General features: G+C 37.7%; 1 protein-coding gene across 1 annotated transcript in view; it reads right to left on the bottom strand.

Moving 5' to 3' along the window:
* The window catches only part of VAV3 (vav guanine nucleotide exchange factor 3), a gene marked incomplete at both ends in the record, with an annotated part of 175,846 nt that overhangs the window by 56,285 nt on the left and 102,303 nt on the right, over positions 1 to 17,258 (bottom strand). The window contains 3 exons of the mRNA XM_082484521.1: positions 1,238 to 1,260; positions 10,497 to 10,597; positions 13,138 to 13,239. Of these exons, the coding sequence (XP_082340647.1) occupies positions 1,238 to 1,260; positions 10,497 to 10,597; positions 13,138 to 13,239 (226 nt within the window). The remainder of the gene's footprint in view (positions 1 to 1,237; positions 1,261 to 10,496; positions 10,598 to 13,137; positions 13,240 to 17,258) is intronic.

Raw genomic sequence — 17,258 nt, 5'->3', positions numbered from 1 at the left:
GCCTGTTAGCTGCAGTACTGGGAGACGGTCAGGCAAACGGACCATGCTGTAGTTTCCATATTTTAGAGTGCCCTTACCTAGCGGGTATTTCTAGGCAGAGACATAAAAAGCTGAGCAGCACCTGGCAGGAGGCATGGCTGAGGGAGGAGGCAGGAGAGTGGGCAGGCAGCAGCGTCTCGGGCACAGGTCTCTGGTAGCACAGCCCCCTCCCTCTCCCCTCACCCCGAGCTCCTCCTGGGCTGCCTCACCCATCCCCATCCCTGGCTGGGCCCGGGAAGCCTGTGCCCGCTGCTGCTGCCTGTGGCCCATGGCCAAGGAGCTGGTCAGAGAGTGCCAGGGGCTCCCTGCACCTGGCCCCCACCACCGCCATCTAGGGTGACAGTGACAGCGTGGAGAGAAGTAACATACACGCTCGTATGTTGTTCATAACCAGCGTGTCATTTAAGCAGTTAAATTACCATAAACTTCTGATCTAAAACAGATGTTGGAAATGATTATACTCCACATTTAAAGTGCCACCTCTCTTTTGTCTGAACTGGCAGACAAAACCCAACTGCCATGTCCTTCTGTCCTTCAGGGGAAAGGCACCAGGGTCTGGGGAGAAAATAACCCAGGGTAGCTTGCAGACTTCTTGGGTTGCCAGCAAAGTACATGACATGCACCACGGTAGCTTCTCTGTACAGGGCCCATTTTACCATTCTCCCCAGACTATATAAACTCCACAGCCACTGGATAGCTCTGCAACTAAAGCCTTTTTACATGAAGCAGCAAACACTGCCCTGCCAATCCTTCATCGCCCAGCAGTCTGGCGTGGCAGAGATTGGTAGACTAGCACACCATTCCAGCAGGACTCACTAGCATTCAACTAAAATAAATAAATAAATAAAAGATTACTTTTAACTCTATTGCTAGGAACAGTACGGATTTAGACATCAGTTATGAAGCAATGTATGGTTTTTACCTGTAACTTAAAAACACATCTCCACCCCTGCCAGTGTTCTCAGCATTAAGCCATATCAACTGAAAATTGACTCACATTTTGAACAGAATACATTTATATTCAATTATGAATACCTTGTTTCTTAGACAACTCCTAGTTTCTTTCACTCCAAAGAAAACTGTTGTTAAACACAGAAGAAAAACATACCTGCTCTAACAGCACATGCACAAAGCAAATAAGGAGCTCTTATGTCACCGACAAAACAAACATCACATGCAAAAGAAAACAAATCCTTACCTCATGTTTCAGGTTCCCGTGTTCTGAAACATAAGTAAAAATTGGCATTATTGGCGATTGCAAATTGTACGCTTTCGATATATAGCTATCTCAGTCTGCTCTGCGTTGCATTTACAGAAAACCCAGCTGCCTTCTTTTGCTACCTGATACCTGCAGCCGCCCCGGCAGCCCGGGGCTTTGCCAGGTCCTGTTGTGCAAACCCTGCTGCGCTCTCCTCCCAGCTCATTGGTCCCGCCGCGCTGCGCCCAGCCGGCCAGGAAAGGCTCCGTGCTGCGAGTTATACTGCGCTTTCCAGCAGTGGCATGGCAATCGGGTCCACTGAACTTTACAGGCTTTTTAGAATATCTCAAAAATAAATATTGACTCGTCGGGAATTCAAAAGCTACAGTTCTTCATTGCAAATCAAGTCTACACCTTTTCTTGCCTCTGTCTTTTCACAACACACCAACATATATCAAGATAAGACGTAGACCTTTAGCCTCAAAAATCTTCTATATTTCATGTCTTTAAGTTCAATTCAGCATTGCAGTAGTATACCACAGACTGAAGCCATTGGTGTTTTATTTGCCTCTTGTGCTATGAATTTTCTTGTACTATTTAAAAATTAGGAAAAAAAAAGTCCTGCGGGTGATCAGAAGGACTGCATCAAGACAATAACACTTTCGCATGCACGCACCACCACACATCACAGAAGACACAAAAAGGGGTATTGTTTTTACATTTTTCTTTGAATGTCTCATCTGATAACAGGTATTCGGGTGTACGCTAGATTTTGGTTCGCTGCCTTATCAAAGCACACACAGCTGTATTTACCTGTGTGCACTCTCCAGGACTGCACACACTGTTGAGGCAAAGCACAAACTGCACGTGCCTCCTCTGTACTTCACCACATTTCAAAACTTTTACTGTAATATCTTGTAAATGGTATAGCCATATCCACAGTAAATCAACTAAAAAGCTTTAACTGTGAGTAGATGTTGTTCGGCTAAGAAAATTCACATGAAATAGTAAAGTGTGGGAAAAAAAAAATCTTTGGCTTTCTAGCATTTTATGCAAAGATGATAAGGCATGCCGAGACCAAGCACGCCAGCTAAGGATGCTGGGCCGGGCCGCGGAGGCACAGCCTGTTTACCACTGGCAGAGCTCTCTTCTCACGTACGCTTGCAGTTACCGTTCCTTCTCTCATGCAGTGCGCCAGGGAGGCATCATCTTGTCAGCCACAGAAAACACTTTTATGATTATAACCTTTCCAAAAGTATTAATTTGCATTTGTATAGTGAGCAAAGAGAAGAAAAATAAGCCCGCCCCAAAGGAGGAGATGCAGGTAGACTACTGAGGTTTTCTAAGGAGCCTAAGGGAATTAGTTGCCTAAGTGCTGCTGAAATTCAATATAATTTTGGTATTTACTTTCGCAATCTGATACGCCTTTCAGAATTTTTGCCAAAATCTGAATAAAATCAGCTTTTTATGTTTCATCTCAGCATTATAAATGACTTCAAATGAAGGGAAGGCATTTAGGTTAGTACTTGCAGGGAAGGCCAAAACTTCAAATCCAGACTTAAGGTTTGGGTTTTGGGTTGGTTTGTTTGTTGTTTTTTTTAAATGGCCTATATTTAGTTCTGCAGATGTCTTACCAAAAAAAAATGAAACAGAAATGTCATTCTATCTTCCAATAGGAATGAAAGACACTGTTTTTTAATGGTTGCTGTTGAATATTATTTTTACCTCTAGGAAACCCAAACCCAACTAGATGAATGAGTTCCATTTGGTGATTGCAGCATCCCAAAACTTTTCAAAATAAATAATTAAGAAACTCATTGGTTAACTTTCAATAATTGGATTTAAGAAATCACTACACATTAAGGTAATAAATACTCATGATAATTTGCATAATAAATTTAATGAAAAAGGAGGTGGGGGGATTGGATTAAAACGAAAGCGCAAAATTTTGCCCACACCGATGGACCAAAATGCCATTGCAACTTCACTATTAACACTTCAGAAACAGAAAAATATTTAGTATCTGTTTTTCCACATAAAAGCCTATTCAAAAAATAAGACTTATGCTTGTCTCGTTATTTCATTACAGTTTAAAAATTCCTGTATTTCAGAATATTCTGTATTGAGTTATGTGAATTGCTTCCTCAGGAGATCTTTTTCCCAAATGTTTCACAAGTACAGGAGCAAAACCCCCTCATTTCTATTTATTTCTATTTTTAGAACAAAAAATGGATGTCTGAGGATATCCCACCAGCAGTTATTTTATATGTGACAATTTTAACTCAAGCTCCTAGTCATCACCAATGTGCCAATGAAATTATCAAGTGAGCAAGTTCTCAGTTCTGACAGCAAGCTACTTTTACTGCCATAGTTCAGCAAAATTTTTAGGTTTTTTGTTTATTCACTGAGGCCATGATACCGTTGGGTCACATTTTGATAATTACATATTACTACAAAAGCAACAAGAGCAGCAGCTGGCCTCAGTAAGTAAGGGAGCACAAATCAGAGAGTGGGAGTAAGCTGCTCCTCAGGGATGCAATAGAATGGCTGGATTTACACGCTAACTAAATGGAGAGTAAATAAAAAGGATATGTAGTAAACTACTCGCCTTCCTATTTTAAAAGAAAAATCAAAATATTTAAAATGCAGGAACTATAAAGTAAGCCACTTTGAAGGAGCTGTGGGACTACCTGCTCCTTTCCAGTAGTTTAGCCAGTCACTGCATAATCAGAAAAAAAAGCAAATTGTGACCTAGACGTACCATAGCATAGGACTCTGCACAAAATACCAAGCCTCCTAAGTGACTTTTGTTCAGGTTGAGCAAGGATGGTTAGTTAAACAGTAGAGCTCAACCTTTGTTGCAGTCAAATAAAAAGTGGCAGAAGTCCAACAGACATTCTGGGATTCGAGCATTTACTTGTCAATTCTACTGACATAATAGGTTTGGAGGAGAGCCAGCAATTTTGCAACTATTGATCAAGCCAGCAAAAAGGTAAACTGTGAAAGCTGCTGGTTTCTTTTTAGATGTCAAAAACACATGCTTTTTATGAATAATGTCTAATGAGCTGTAGCAAGCAATTATTACATAAACAGCATGGACTATATTATTGGGCATACACATTACCATATGAAAGTAACTCTAAACTTAAGCCATTCGTATGGTAACATTTTCTTTCAAGTTCATCACACAGTTAAAGAAACTTCTTTTCCACCTAAGGAAATGCAGTACTTTTTCAAACGGAATTATCTGAAGGAGAAAGGAATCATGCATAAGTTAACTAAAAATTACTATAAAAATGCCCAGTTAATGTTTTTCTAATCCATTCATGCCCCTGATGAGAGATGTTTCTAACATTCCCTGGGAACAGTGATATAAAGAAGAAAATTTTGTGGGTTTGGCACCATATTTAAAATATTCAAAACAGATTCTAGAACCATTATTGGAGGTTCATCTAATTGAAATATTCAATAGTCTGTTGAACCAGCAACCATTTGCCTGAGAATACTTAATTTAATATAATTGGACAGACTTGGAAAAATTCCAGTCTGGCAATAGTCTGGATTGTTAATTCTGCTGGTTTGGACTGGGAAACAGACTGGAGTTCCGGAGTATGTTCTGGGCAGAGCGACACTGTTTTATCAATCCTGAGGACCTCTGCAGAAACTGCAAGGGCCACAGAACAACCAGTCCAATGACAGTGGGAATAGTGAAAGAGACAGTTTCTCCCTTTGTCTACGAAAGGTGTGTCTTACTCATGCTTGCTTACCAAAGGTCCCAGTCTTAACCATTCTCAAATATAAACTCTTCCAACTAGTGGGAGAGCATCACCAGGTAAGTAAAATTGTCCTGTGCCTTGAAATAAGACCTAGGAGTGCAATTGAGAAGCCAGAAGAGGTAGAAAGGGAAGAGGAGAACTCCACATCAGCCACTGGAGAAAAGAACACCACATACATCCTTATAAATGGCCCCGTCAGAGAAATGCGTGCATCCATTTTGTAATCCTTGTGATTAAGGATTTCGTAAGGCCTTGTGTTTAAGACTGCACAATCAGACTTTGAGGAGTTCACCAGAACATTAGCAAAAAAGAGGGGGCATGGAGGATTTCGAGTCACAGAAAAACCAAGTGATGGGACATAAAAGCAAAATGCATGAAAATGCAGAGGACTACTTCAGCATGTACAGGGCAGCATTTCAGAGGAAAAAAGTTAAATCAATAATGACAGAAATGAGGACAGAAGACTTCAACCAGCACTGCCAACTTATGGCAACAAGGGCAGAAACAATAACAAAAAAAACCACCAAGGGCTAAATGCAGACATTTTTATTTATTAATTCAACCGATTAACTCTGCACCTTTTATTGCTGCAACTTCTATAGTCTGTTGAACTGGCCTTCTCTGAAGCAAAAAATCTGAAGAGCTGGCATATGCTTGTGTATAAGGCATAGCGTGACAACACAGAAATTTATCTTCAGATTTTGTCAATGCTTCTCAGAAGTGTATCATCTAAATCCAACATTTATTAAATTTGTCATTCTAAAGGTTTCATCTGTCTTTGGATGTCGGACTTTTGAATTTTCAAAAACTGTGACTTGGAACAAAATACAAAAAGATTTAATCCACTCAGAGAGGTTCTAAGCACCATTTCAGAAAGGCTAGTAAAAACTTCTGCTCAATGGTCTAAAAAGAAAACAAAATCTTAAACTGTACAAAACCAGAAAATGCTGGGGAAAATTCAAATGCCTTTAAGAAACCTAATGGTATATTCTCATTGCAGTGTTTTGAATTCTGATAATCTCTTAAAACAGACCTCTCGAATCAGAAGAGGTCTACAGAATGGGAATGAAAATTATTTGAGGCACAGAAAAAATTCCACTTATGAAGAGACAACAGAAAAAGTTAAGACTATTGAGTTCAGAGAGTATACTCATAAGAGGCTATGAGAAGTTATAAAATAATTTATCATATAGAAGCAGTCAGTCAAGGCCTTCCATTGACTATTCTCACAAAAACCCACAAAGTCGCATGTTAAATTAAAAAAATAGAAATGGTAAAAAGGTCAAACATAACCAGGATAAGATATGCAAACTACAAAAAAAAAAAAACAAACAAACCACCACACACACAAAAGCCAAACAAAAGTTACAAAACTCACTGTTCCAAAACTTCTGAAATGCACTTAGATATTTCTATCAGCAAAAACAGGGAAGCTATGCAAAAGCATTAACAAGATGTAAAAAACCTCTTGGAACACCAAAAAGATAAAAAGAAAATTTAACAGGATTAAGAAAGTAGCATCATTCCTGGGCATTGTCTATCACACGGAGGATTTGCACTTCCCTGTGAAGCATCTGGAATCAACCACTGGCAGAATGACAGGAGACCAGAATAAACAGACCACGCATATATCATGGGAGATAGATAGATAGATAGATAGATAGATAGATAGATAGATAGATATTCCATGTCTGTGGCCATAACAAATACCACATGACTAGGGAATAATAATGTCCAGTTTCCTAAAAGGATGACTGTGTTTCACGTCCATTATACCCTGTGAAAAAGGCTGTAATAGTCCCCTAGAAACAAAAGAAATATATAGCGATACAATAAATGTTCCAGGCACTTTGCTTCTATTGAAGCATTCCGGCTATGCTCCACAATTTTTTTTATCTAACAGCACTCTCAGGCCACCTTTGCTAATTTCCCCAGGAGCGGCAAATATCACCATTAGAAAAAAATAATTTTATCATAAATTAATTTCTCTAAAGATTTCAAAAGGAAAAGCTTCAAAATTCAAAATTTTGTGCATATAGAGCATACTTTTTCCACAAAATGCAGTGCAAACATTGACTTTTACATTATATCTTTGCATCTGCATTCTTTTAATAACATTTCCTAATTTATCAGGCATAGCTCTGGAAAAGTGAAAACACAGGTCTGGAAAATCATTCATACTCAAGCTGCACAAACCAGTACTTAAAAGAGTCTAAATTGTCCCATCCCTTTATGGACTATACAGGAAAGCAGGAAGTGGTGAAGCTCCTCCTTAAACCTTTCCCTTCTCTGTGCACATTATGAATGGCAGCACTGCTTAATCAACACTTCTTTCTTTAAACAGGCAAATAAAGAGTAAAAATGGAAAACAGTAGAGAAAAATCTCAAGATTTCCCTTCCTACTTATTGGCCAAAGTCCCTCATGAGGTGGAGAGAGGACACATTTTCAGCAAAGTGGGCAAAACCATTTGTCCTTTCCATATGCATTCATTCATAGAGCAAGGGGGAGCACGGCAAGAACTGTAATTTAAAGTTTGTTTTTGCAGCTATGATCTGCTCTCAGAGCAGGCTGTAAGGAAGCCACAGCCTAGCACCTCCTGTCATTCTGGCTCATGAGCATGTGGAAGATACACAACTCTTCCAGCTTGTACTAGAGCTACAGAAATCTGGGACCCTTTGCCTAGAAGAAAAATAGACTGAAAAGGGAAAAAAGTTTGAAGAGAGGACAGAGGGCAGAACACCTGGACATAAGCAAAACACATAACACCAAGCAGTATTTTAACAATCCAGTTGCTTCCAACTTCACTGAAGAAAGACTCAGTATAGCATCATTTTACAAAAATCAGAGCAATGATTTAAAGTAAAATCCAAAATAACATTCTGCTCCTTTGAAGTTGTAAAATGATAATTTATTCCGCTTACAAAGGAGCAGGAATGTGATATTTTTTTTCTTGATTTTGTTCCCTCTAGCAAGTGCACAGCATTACTTAAGTGTATATGCAGGAAAACTGCAAGAAATCAGACCTTGTGTTATCTAGGCATTTACGGTCATTCTTACTGATACACATTGCACCATATGTGTCCACAGATCTCTACAGAGGAATAGAAAGACAAGCTCCTGCCTCCTGGGGTGCCAGCTATCCAATTAAAATAAAAACTACAAAAGCGATTAAAACAGAAGGTGCAAAAGAAAGAAAAAAGTAGAAGGGGGGGGGGGGGGAGGGTTATACCACAGAAGATGGCTCTCTTGCGAAGAACAGTATGTGTTTGTTTTTCCACTCTATTAATTTAAATGTAATAGCTTTAAAATATTGAAATTTTAATTTTAAATATTTATTTTGTTTAGAATATCCATAGGTGGTTCTATGAAAAATCTGTGTTCCAAAAAGCATTTCAATGAAAAAAACCTGTGGTTGCTTCTATTGTCTTGAGATCTACCAAGGATTATTTTTAGTAAATCCAGGCTAAGATCTCCAATACAGAAAAACAAACAAGAAAACAAAGTTTATTGACTGCAGCAGAAGCCAGCACCTGCTGAGCCCCCAGCACAGAAGAGACATGGACCTGTTGGAGTGGGTCCAGAGGAGGGCCATGAAGATGATCAGAGGGCTGGAGCACCTCTGCTATGAAGACAGGCTGAGAGTTGGGGTTGTTCAGTCTGGAGAAGAGAAGGCTCAAAGGACACCTTATTGCAGCCTTTCAGCACTTAAAGGGGCCCTACAGGAAAGATGGGGACAAACTTTTTAGCAGAGCCTGTTGCGATGCGACAAGGGGTAATGTCTTTAAACTAAAAGATGGAAGATTTAGATGAGATACAAGGAAAAAAACTTTTTACAATGGGGTGGTGAAACACAGTAACAGGTTGCCCAGAGAGGTGGTAGATGCCCCATCTCTGGAAACGTTCAAGGTCAGGTCAGACAAGGCTCTGAGGAACCTGATCTAGTTTGAAAATGTCCCTGTTCATTGCAGGTGGGTTGGACTAGATGACTTATAAAGGTCCCTTCCAACCCAAACTATTCTATGATTCCATGATCCTGATGATTTTACGAAAGAATGAAGCAGGCAAATAGCACAGTGAGAGAAAAGCCAGGTAGAAGTCAGGAAGTAACACAAACAGGGACAAAGACAGAAACGTGCTTATACAGTTTTGAAAGGAACAAAAGGCTAGAACCAAAATCTTGAAGCAGCAGCTTACTGAAGAGCAGTGGAGGAAGTCATGATGTAATTCAAGCAGCGGGAGAGAGATTATCTCTGCAACAGCATTTTGCAAAGATTTTCGATAGTAAAAAAGAAAATAACCCAATGGAGGAGTTTGCAGTACTTCATGCGAGATATGTGAGACGAGAAACTTCACAAACTATTATGAAATAATTCTGGAAAGGAATGTACAGATTTTAGGGAAGTGAGAAAGACAATTAATTAGAAACTTCCCCAACATATACAACTACACTTTCCCAAATTCATCATGTGTTCCAACGGCTTTTCTCTTTCAAACACATTCAAACAACAGGAATTCAAACATATTAATGGGGAGGGAAATTCAGGGGTGAGTGGGTGTGTATTTGTCAGTTGTCCCCCCCCATCAGCACCAAATCTCTAGAAAGAAGAAAGAATAGTTAAGAACCTGGATAGAGGTAAGAGTCAAAAATAGCACTATGGTTATGTGACTAGCCAACAGTGAGTGTAACAAACTCACTGTCACCAATTGAATAGCTACAGGGAAGGGAAGGGAAGGGGGGGAAATTATGAGAGCTAACATTTGGCATTAGCAGTGGGAGATCCAAAAGATGTCAGAGAGAGAGAGAATTACAGATACAATACTAAGCAGAAAGGGAAGAGGTCAAATTTGGAGTCATCCAAGGGAAACCAAATGGTGGCTGAAGTCAAAAGAGTCCTTAAGATCCCAAAGAGCAGAAGAAGAATAGGGGAAGTGCAAAGTGACAATGACCAGGGAAGAAACTCTCAGAGTACAGCAATCGATTGAAAGAGGAAAAAGTGGTCCTTAGATGTGGGAAGGAGAGAGCCAATCACCTTTTTGTGAATATTGTGAGTGGACAGAAACCATGGAAACCAAAGAGATGAAAAAGGCAACACAAACAGTGTTAGGAGCTGAGAGGAAAATATGGAAATTGACACAGACATAAAGGGAGAACCACAAGGATGACAGATGATATGCCATACAGTAGGTGTTACATATGAGCAGTCTACGGTTAAAACAAGAGCAATTCCTTGTTGTATACGACATTGACGAAGAAATTGGGTTTGTCCTATAACAGTCCTCTCCTGCTTTCAAACATTTCAATTTAGTAGCAATAAAAATCCCTATGAATTCTAAATGCAATTCTAATTGTGCTTATAAATGGTAGTTTCACAAGTATGTATGTTACAATAAACACAAATTAGAGTTAAATTAAACCTTAATTATATCTAGCAAGTTTTATGTCCTAATTAAAAATGGTATTCTAACAATAAAAATGACTTACCACCTGAATTAGCTCTGCCACAATTGTCTAATCTTCCTAAACATTCTTTGTGTGCTCCAGCTCCACACTTAGAACATAAATAGCCTTGATAAAATGTTCCCCTGTAAAATAAAATTAAGTAGTGATACATTAGAGGTGATAAATTCCACGCATAAAGGAAATAAGAGACATGGCAGAAGGTATGAGAAGTCATTTGCTGCTCTGCATAATGATAGCCCTTAAAGGCTCGAGAAAAAGTGACAACTGACAAGCAGCTCATCTGCTTTTCGTCACTACTAGCCATTTAAAAATCACAACCAGATAGTTCTTCTAGACTACTGGTAGAATAACAATCTCCATTTCAATTTAGCCCAAAGCAACTTTGGAACAGTACACTTGAAATCGTACCATTATGTATATCCTACTATAGCTCTACACTTTGTTTCATCTCAATGAGAATTTGCCTAGACACCATGAAGAATAAGATCCTTTCTAAGAGAGTTGCATTAAGGAGTTTATATGTGATATTGCAAATATTCTTGACTTTAAATTTGTTCATTTTTACACACACAAAAGTAAAAAAAAGAAAGCGACATCCAGGTACACTTTAGTTAACATTCACAGCTGCTAAATAAGGAGACTTCCCTTACTCTAAATATTCTCCAATTTCCTTTAATGAATTAGAATCTGGATTTGAGTCTGAGGAAACTGATTTATTTCAGATTTTGTATGGCTTTTCTCTCAGGTCGAATTCACTGAATGGCTAACAGGGACACAGTTTTTTACGTGTACCTCTGAGCAATTATATGAGTTCCATCTACTGATGTATCTGCTTACCCTTCACACTAGACTTGTTTGTCTCCAAGATTATCCTGACCTGATTGGAGTGATTATGCATCCTAGTCTAATGTGGCACCATCAGCTCCAAAGGAAAATCAGGTGTCTCATATGCAACACAGGATTGAACAAGTTATACCTTAACAAAATGTACAGCAACTGCTATTTACTACAGCAATTTTCAGACTGTTCATGATGAAATATATTTTTAATTAAATTCAGAAGCTCAGTATTTTTAAGTATTGGAATACACAAACTTAAAGACAAATAAGTAGAAAGTATAAAAATATTTTAATGCAGTCTTCCATTTTTATTTTTTCCCTTATTGCTACACAGGAACGCAGGATTCTCTAGATAAAAATATAGGACATAACATTAGCCTTGACTACAGACACTTCTGAGACCAGGATTTTATCCCCAGTTAAAGATTAGGCACTAAGGTTCAGGTTTTGGTTTTTTTTCAAGTCTTTACACATTAGCTTGTATTTGAAGCTTAAAATGACAATCCATTTTAAAAAGTGATTTAGGCACTTTATGGGGCTAAGTGAAGTAGGCTTTCAATACAACATAGATATCAGGGACACGTCTATATACCACAAGGCAGCACTCGGTAATACCCAAGCTATCTTTGAGCAAATTGGCATGCCTATGCAGAACAATGCAGCATCACGCAGGCTGTGTCCTGAAAGCAAGACAGCCATTTCTCAGCAACAGCAGTTAGTGCAGTGACAGTCACATGACGACTCAACTATACTGCTTCAAATTCAGAAATTAGCCCTGCCATCTCTAAGTTCAGGATGTCTGCACCACTCTTCATAGTCCCTTAGAACTTATTGCATTGAGAGGAAAAAAAAATCATCTAAAAAAAAAAAATCTCTGAAAATCCAGGTCAGTCTCACTGTTCAGGAAAAAGGTTGCTAAAGGAAAAAAATACATGAAAAAGGAAGAATATACCCGAGGTTATTTTTTTCCATGCCTGCGCTTAACAAAAGCACTACCCATACTGCAAATGTCCTTTCTAAAATTTTCAGAACAGCAACAATATGCAACATTACCACCTGAACTGGCCGAAGTTTACAAAGCTTTTGCATCTCCAGCTTACACTATGAAACTTAGGTTCAGTACGTACCTTTATACCATTGGACATTCCACACTTAAAAAAAAACAAGGTAGCTCCTAAAAGATGTTCAAGGATGTGTGTGTTTCAGAGGAAAGAGGCAGAAAACATGGAATTTCTTAGCTTAAGTGAGCCTTACGAATCCTTGTTAGTGAAAGCATTAGTTGTCTGCTAGCATTTCTTATCTAGCTTTGCAACACCTATCTACAATTTGCCTATGTATCTCAGGTTCAGGAATGCCTGTTAATGCCTCACAGTTATTTTCTGTCTCACAAAACAAGTTCCCCATATCAAACATTTACGAGCATCATCATCATCTGATTTTCTGAAAAAAATATTCCAGCTGTTCTTGTGACCGGTGGTCTACAGCAACGGGACCTGTGGAACAGCCATGGTAGTCAAAATTGTACAAAATTGTCGTAATTTACTCTTACATAAGAACTACATTAAATAAAGCAATTCTCAAAGAATTGTGATAAAGCAGCCTTCTGATAAATGAGGAGCATCTTTATGTTTTGAGCTTTTAACAGCACTCCTGCTAATATTTGGAAATCTGATTATAGAAATTTGCTAATACAACAAGAAATACTATGTATGACTTCATGGCTTGTCTGTCTTGTACAGGTAACCAGCTAGCCATGTATTTCCACACACTCCTTTGACTCAGATATTTCACCTGGGGAAAAAAAAAACTTAAAAAAGTCTTACCTCAGAAGCATCTGACAGACTTTGCAAGACGTCACGCGACTGAAGGTATGCATTTTGAACTCATGAAAGCTTGTATCTGCATAGTCTGGCCGTATATTTGACCTAAAAAAAAGATTGAAAATCTGCTTTAAACTGATGAAATCTAGAACACAACGCAGCATTAACAGCAGGAAATCTGAATCCACAAACAACTAGTTTTATTTACACTTTAATGTTTTTCTCTGAGGTGAACCAGAAATATGGATTTTACCACACACCTTGAAACAAAATCTGAATTATCATATTATGCAGACCTGGTCCTTAAAATACACCCTGTAGCTACCTTAGCTGTCACAATAACCAGAAAAACCACACCTCAAAAAAAAAAAAAAAAAACATCGTCTGTTTTTTATTCCTGTTCAAGTAACTAGGATCATTTTATGAACCTGAGGAAGGATCACTTTTTCATTCTCAAGCATTTTGTTATGTGGATGTACAAGGAAGAGCATCTTACACTGAGAACCACCGCATTTGAAAACATGAGCAGCAAATTTGGGACAGTTAGGTCACAGCTATGCAGCAATACATTGGATAACACGAGTGATTTCAAAATCAGTTAAAAAATATTTACCAGGGTTTGGCTAGTCTTAAGTAAGTTGCCCAATGCATACAGGTGTTGCTACACACACTTAATTTAACAAATAACATAGAAGCTCACTATTCATACTGCTAAGATACCAACGCACTATTGACATGCTTATTTCCAAAGATCAAATTTATGTACAAAGCACTGGTCCGTTACTGTACATGTGTTTTGTTTATCCTCCCTATTGATCCTTTTTAAAAAGCAGGAGTATAATTTAAAAATGACCCACTGGTGCACTGGTGACTGTTTGCAGGTTTATTTAAATTTTATTAAGTAATCCATTCAATTTTTTCTGTTATCTTTCCCATTTCCAAGACTGGGGGGAGCACAGGAATTTTAATTTTTTGTTGTTGTTGTTGTTCAATAACTTCCCCAAACTAGCATAACACTGTCAAAACCAGTAACACTGAAATACTGGGTGCGTAATTTAATATTAAGCTAGACTGTATCAGGCAAGAAAAAAAAAATATAACAAGGATTAATGTATTTTTATATATTATTTATATCAGAATGCTTAGGATTCCATAACTTTCTGGTATTTTTCCAGCAAAAACATAGGAATGCACAATGTATAGGAATTAAAATAGGAAAAAAATCCCGAGGGTAAGAATGCAAGAATCTACAACACTGAAAGGAAAGACCAGAAGCTTTTTCAACACACAAAATCACAACTTCATGCATTAAAGTTGGAGATACTCATTAGAGAAGTTTCATTTTTATGTATTATAAATAACTCCTAGACTAAAATATAGGCCAGCCACAAATTGCAATGAAACATAAATATAGGTAACCATACAAGCATCGATCTCTCCGGGACTGAAAAGTCTTATAAAAAAAACATTCAAAGAATCTGTTTAAGTTCCTAGGGTCAGAAAGGTCATTCCTCTAATCCGCCTGCTGAAAATGAAACTGTACTCAAAAAGCAAATGGGATTTTGCTTTTATGCTTGAAAATAACCGTACACTCAGTACTGTTTTAACTTGCTCACTAGTGTCTCTCTCTCTGCTATGATATGCAAGATGTCAATACCACAACTCCTGCTAACTAAAACAAGCATGGATACCACCCAGCAAGGTACAGCTATCAGGATAGAATTAATCTCAAAAAAGTAAAGAAGTTTTTAAACCAGAATAATGTATTATTCTGTGGTTGTTAACTCTGCAGAGCAAGGCCTTTATTTCACAACATGTTTGCCAAGGGGCTACTAAAAACCTCTTAGACTACACAGTTAACTATGGACTGTCCTGAAAACTCCATAGAACAAGTTACAGGATTTACACTCACAACAAAAGCTGCTTTTTGTTGACCATTTGGTTTAGATCGGCATAGCTTGGAAAACCATGTCAGAAGTATCAGCCTAATGTGCAGAGGCTCATCTGATTTGAAAGCATATCAAATTAATCCTAGCAACTGGAGCATTTTTCAAGAACAAACCAAAGAAAAAAATCCATTCATTTAATTAGAACAGGAACAATCTTCAAAAATAATAAGCATAGTGGATGAAAAGAAAAAAAAAAAAGACAGTCATACACAGTTGTTTAACACGAGCATATCACTATATAACTTCCATTCATATGTAAAAATTCTCTTCAATTCTTCTCTATCTTCCACAAACATTGAAATACATGAACTACTGAAAATATACCTCCTATTAACAGAACAAAGATGATACACTGTGTTCATTCTTCTTTATATTAAAAGTAATATTTGAGTTTCTTTATATTTTATAAAGCCATTCAGTTTCATTTTACAGTCCTTAATAGAAAAAGTTACTATTGAGAGGAAAGAAAGCATAGTGCTAAAACGGCAAAGAATGAAGCTGCTGCCTCACAGAAGAGCTATCACAAGGCCCTCCACCTTCTTTCAACATAAGTTGGGTTTTTTGCACCTATGGGCTAAAGTATCGGATTATAATACCCTAAACAAGACAGAAGATTTATCCAGATAAACAGACTTACAACTTCATCTCTCTACTGTATGATAAAATTTGGACACATTTTTCCTAATTGCATAACTGAAACCATATAATACAATACAAACTTTGGAACATAATACAAACTTCAGTTTATCTTGTCCACTATTACCTACAGGAGGACCTAGTTTGGTTCCAAGTACTATTTGGTTCTTAAAGATCATAAAAATGTATCATAAAGAGCGAATGCCTCACTTTCTTTAAAGCCGACCAGGTTTTAGTGTAGTGATTTTAAGATTCTAATGATTACTCCAATAAATTATCTATCTAAAAACCTGTTCTTTCTTCACCACCTACACATCTTTCATATTCCCTATCAATTCACTGCCATCTAACTTCATGCTTTTTCTTGTTGGCTAAGGCCAATCTAGAACAAAGACTTTCTAAAACAGCTTTTTTTTTTTTTTTTTAAGTCATGAGCCTGAGTAGCTCTTTTAGGGGCACACAGCAACTATTCATAAACCAAAAGGACCTCTTAAATTTTGATCACCTTTCCTTCCACCACTCAAAAGGTATCATTTTTCTCCCTTTTCCACCCAAAGCCACATCACTCAGAAGGAAAAGCCTAAAAATCCCAAAGAACAAAAGTTTAGTGAATCAAAGGAGATGCCACTGAAGTACATCACCCATAGATTAAAGGAATCTGGAAGGGACCAGAGCCTCAGCATATTACAGAGGATCCTCTGCAGAAAGAGCAGGAATCAACAAGAGAAGAAATGTATCCTGTTCCTCAGTCTTTTCTTTTTACGCAGGCTTAGAAGATACTTCCAAGCAGTTGTCTCAAAATGAACAATGCCATTGCATTTACTGAGAAGAACAGCATTTTCTTTCTATTTCTAATCATTCGTTCTGTCTTGGGTTTCAGGTCAAACAGGAATGGGAAAACGTCATGTGTTCTATTTCAGTTTACATATCAGCAAAATATATTCTCAAATTTGAGTTACATTTCAAAAGGATCAGGATTTAACCCATTGCCTCATAATTCTCTTCATAAAGAAATAGTATATTAAAAATATTAATGTTTATCTAAACTGTTATCAGCTGATTCATGTCAGACAAGAAGGCATTTCATGCTCAAGAGCATTCACATTTATGTGAAAGCAAAGTTTCCAGTCATCAATGTTCTGATAAAGGCATTAGAAAAGAACCATGCAAAATAAGAAATAATATGCTTACCCTGAAGACAGAGTAAAGTGAAGCACAATACAGAAAGATAATTAATGATACAACAAAAACCAGAAAAAAACTACAGCAAATGTGTATTTTCTACTGTAAACGTAGAGGTGGAATAAGGAAAGCTTTATAGGAAAATATCTATTGCAGTGCTAACTGTGGACAGGAAAACTCTTGCACATTCTAGTACCTGATCAATCATGCTGCATCATGGGAAATCCAGTTCTGTAGTCACATTACACATCACATCAGACAAATCTGAGATAATTTGAGATGATGCACTGTAGCAGTATATATCAAGTAGCAAGTCTTTTTAATGTAAAGTCTGAAACTTAATGAATTTTGGGGTTT

This window comes from Vanellus vanellus (genome assembly GCF_965231255.1).
Source record: "Vanellus vanellus genome assembly, chromosome: 5".
In the NCBI taxonomy this organism is placed as follows: domain Eukaryota; kingdom Metazoa; phylum Chordata; class Aves; order Charadriiformes; family Charadriidae; genus Vanellus; species Vanellus vanellus.
Note: the sequence above shows the minus strand (reverse complement) of the source record. Positions and strands in the feature narration are given on the sequence as shown.